The sequence below is a fragment of the Anneissia japonica genome, unplaced genomic scaffold (assembly GCF_011630105.1).
Source record: "Anneissia japonica isolate Jap-2015-1 unplaced genomic scaffold, ASM1163010v1 scaffold288116_len470923_cov172, whole genome shotgun sequence".
Lineage (NCBI taxonomy): Eukaryota > Metazoa > Echinodermata > Crinoidea > Comatulida > Comatulidae > Anneissia > Anneissia japonica.
This window is the reverse complement of record NW_022724919.1, coordinates 469,590-473,698: the sequence shown is the minus strand read 5'-3', so window position 1 is coordinate 473,698 and position 4,109 is coordinate 469,590. Positions and strand designations below refer to the sequence as shown.

General features: G+C 29.8%; 1 protein-coding gene across 1 annotated transcript in view; it reads right to left on the bottom strand.

Moving 5' to 3' along the window:
- Nucleotides 1-1,072: 1,072 nt before the first annotated feature.
- Nucleotides 1,073-4,109, bottom strand: part of LOC117112620 (cAMP and cAMP-inhibited cGMP 3',5'-cyclic phosphodiesterase 10A-like) — a gene marked incomplete at its 3' end in the record, with an annotated part of 9,301 nt that continues 6,264 nt past the window's right edge. Inside the window, exons 7-9 of the mRNA XM_033255728.1 lie at nt 2,663-2,756; nt 1,856-1,914; nt 1,073-1,123 (exon numbers count right to left, since the gene is read on the bottom strand). Of these exons, the coding sequence (XP_033111619.1) occupies nt 1,073-1,123; nt 1,856-1,914; nt 2,663-2,756 (204 nt within the window). The remainder of the gene's footprint in view (nt 1,124-1,855; nt 1,915-2,662; nt 2,757-4,109) is intronic.

Below are 4,109 nucleotides of genomic sequence, written 5' to 3'. Positions count from 1 at the left end.
ACGTTACATTATTGAAAATGGTCAATGGTCACATACTTATAGCGTCTTCCACAGTAGAAACAGTCTCAAGGCGCTTTTAGCTACAAAGAAACTAAAAAATAAATTAATGCTGCACAGACGCGAATACAAAGGGGAGGAAGAAGGTGCTCACCTCTAATTTTTAGATCATTTTGAGAAAAGGATCACAGCAAATTTGAGCCTAATGCTAAAAAATGCTTATAACCATTATTAATAGATCATAATGAACATGATCAACACTAAACCTGAACATAGCCACTCATAGATTAACATAGCAATCATGAGATTAACCTAGTCAACAGTGAGGTACCTAGAAGTCTTGAAATGGGGTACTGATGGGGGAGGGAGTGAGGGGGAGGGGGGGGGGGGGCTCAATGAACAGTTGAGGGGTGCTAATTCACAAAATAAGGTGATTTTAGGCAATTTTTAATAACTTGATCGTAACTTTTTGGGGCGTGCTCTCCCCCCCCCCCCACGCACCCACTAGATACGCCACTACTAGTCAATCATGTGCTTAACATAGTCAATCAAGTGATTAACATAGTCAATCACATGATTAACATAGTCAATAATATGATTAAATCCAATCATCATATCAAGTAGGTGGTGAACTGGGGGGGGGGCAGGAGACATTTCTTTATCATTATTCAGACTGGAGCTGTATTGTTGGTTTAATGACACTTTTTTAACATTATAAATCATGTGATTAACAGAGTAAATCATGTGATTAACATAGTCAGGCATGTGATTAACATAGTCAATCATGGGATCAACATAGTCAACCATGCACTAAACATAGTCAATCATGTCATTAACATAGTCAATCATGTGATTAACATAGTCATTCATGTAGTTAACATAGTCACTCATTACAGTCAGTGTTCTCATGAGCAAGACAACTGAATCACTAGATGTGATTTACTATAATATAGAGCATCTTGTTTATATATTTGTCGTATGCAAGGGATTGCCAATTATAAAAGGCAGTGAAAATTGCTATACACAATCATTGGCTCGTGAATATAAATGAATAGAATAACTATAAAAAATTTACCTGAATTTTATGAATAGCAATACCAACCCATGTGAGGTACATGCATGCCACCTATTTGAAAGTAAATTATCAAATATTATAATTAATATTATTTATAATTAACTATTATAATAAGTTATTATGCTTTTCTTCCATCATTACTTAATAATGAGGATAATAAGAAACAATTATAAAAAAAAAAAATGTCAATTTCCATTATGCCAATATCCACTTTAGCACTTATTATGATTTATAAAATAAATTAATAACATTAGACAACATTATTTATCAAGAATTGTTGATGATTATAAGACCAGCAATAATATTAAAATATGGAAATATATTACCAACAATTTAAAATAATAGATAAATAATAATAAATCAAATGTATTAATCATATGTAAAGAATTTGTTATGAAAAGACCATTACTGTATTACAATTTCAATAAGTTAAAAAATGGAATATGATATTATATAAGACATATGGTATTTACAGTATATTAAATATAAAAACTAGTAATGAAAGCAATTTGAATAATACATTTGCTTGGTAAAACAAAAACAAAAAAAATACAGTATCATCTAGTCCTAATGATGATATTTTATTCATCTTCAATATTTATTATAATGCAAATTAGTGATAATTAAAACTGGTTTATATTAAGAAAAAAATTCTTTTCGTTACCTTACTTTCTCCATTTTTAATGTCTTTATATTTGTTATCACTAATAGTTTCTACAGACAATGTGGAGGCTGGAGAAAATGCTTTTCTGTGCTAAATTGATGATTTTATGATAAAATTACCTGTTTATTTTCTTCATTAAATGGCTTGCTCTTCTCATTACGAGAAAGCTCTATAACACCTGAAAGATACGTATATCAATGACTCACTGAAAATATCATCACAGCCATTTGATTGGCTGAAATATGTAGGCTCACCATAATTATTCATCCTTCTGAACATCCTGACCAATCAGCATAAATTTATTTCCCTACTCTGATTTAAACTTATCATTTTCTTATAACCTACATTTACATGATAATTACAATATTTAGCTTGTATAAGTATTCATATCATATTATTAGAATAAACACAGCACTTAAATTTAAAATTGTGTTATGTTGTGTGGAAAATTTGAATAAACAAAACAATGTATGGCCATGCTCAATAAACTAACAAACACACAGAAAATCATAATCAACTTCAACATGACTATAGACAAAGCACACATGAAAAAGAATAATTAACTATTTCTATATATAATGGAATTTTATTCAAAAATTCATAAAAACATGGCAGCCAAAAAGGCTGAATTACGAATTACATTAAACATCAATAACATCCAAAAGCATGAAACATATTAAACATAATAGGAAATTTACATTAAAATTGCAGAAAAATTTGTTAACAAACTAGAAAATTACAGAATTATAAATGATTACTATAGAAATTATTATAATAATTATATCGTTGTATTTATTGCTTCAAAACCATTAAATTAATGAATTACAAATTACGTTTAACCTCAATAACATCAAAAAGCATGAAACATATTAAACATAAAAGGAAATTTACATTAAAATTACAAAAAAAAAATTCCTAACATTTACCATGTATATCGCCATTTGGTAGCAAAATTGGTAAAACAAGAAGAGAGTTGGCTTGACCGTTATCAATGCCAGTACCCATAGGAAAGCGTTCATCCTGATAAAATAAAATAAAAATATTATTAAAAATATATTTTACATGCTCTCTAATGTCCACAATATCAATTTTTTTTTGTAAATAGATTACACCCATGGATTACTGTATGGGAAAACCATATATATATTTATAAACCATATATATATATATATATAAAAATAAAATAAAATAAATTAAAAAAAATATAAAAAAACAAAATAAATGCAAAAACAGTCATTAAAAGCAAAAAACAAGGTCATCACAATCACCATTTAAGTACAGTAATAACAATAATAATTATAATTATTCTACAAAACCTATTGTTATTATTACCATCATTACAGTAAAATTCCCATTATTATTTTATTATTTATTATTTATAATTATAATTATTATAATTATTATTATTATTATCACCATTATGTACCATTATAACTACAATTACCATTATCTTCATTATAACAATCATAACAAAAATAATAACTATCATCATTATCATATTATTAATATTATAACAGTTATCATTATTATTATTAATAGTTGTGAAAATATTTATAAAGCTATGCAATGTACTGTAAAGTGGAGTTTATTGTGGTCAGGTTCACACGAGAGCCCTAGTATCCGGATCAGGAGACGACCACTGGGGCTAACCGTTATCACCCGTGTCAGAACGCCAGATTGTTAGCACAACCATTACCAAGGATCCGGAAACGCTAACGGTTAATATCGAGTGCTATCAGTTAGCAAGTTTAGTCTCTTATCATTAACCAGTCACACATACGTATTCCAATTTCAAGTATCCTATTGGCACAGTCATGATACGTACATGTCCCTTAAATAGAGCACATTTTAACCCAGTAAGTCGGTGTTTGCCAATTAGTGTATCAAGGTTGACCCACTAAACTGTCAATTATATCTTGAGTGAGGCACAGCTAGTCCAGTTGCACTAGTAGACTACTGTTCTACTTTCAGTGACCTTGCTTGCAAAAAAACCTGCTGTGATTCCTCCATGGATTATAATGTATGTATCAGTAATAAGCTCTACTATAACTGCCATACTGCCAAAAAATCTAAGGGCCATGTACACCTGATGGTGATTCCACCATCATCTTTCTTGATATCTGGATCAGGGATATTCTTGTATCAACACACAGGTGAGGACAGATGTTTGCTAGGATCTAAATGGTTAGCTACCATGTACTGCATGAACGCAGCCTGTGTGAACAGAATTTCCGGCTCTTGGCCAGGTACATTTTATTCATTCATTCATCTCACTATATTCAGAACATAGCAGTCACATACATATGTTTACATACACATAAAAATGCCATACACATACTGTATATATATACAAGAAGCAAGACCTCCCAGATA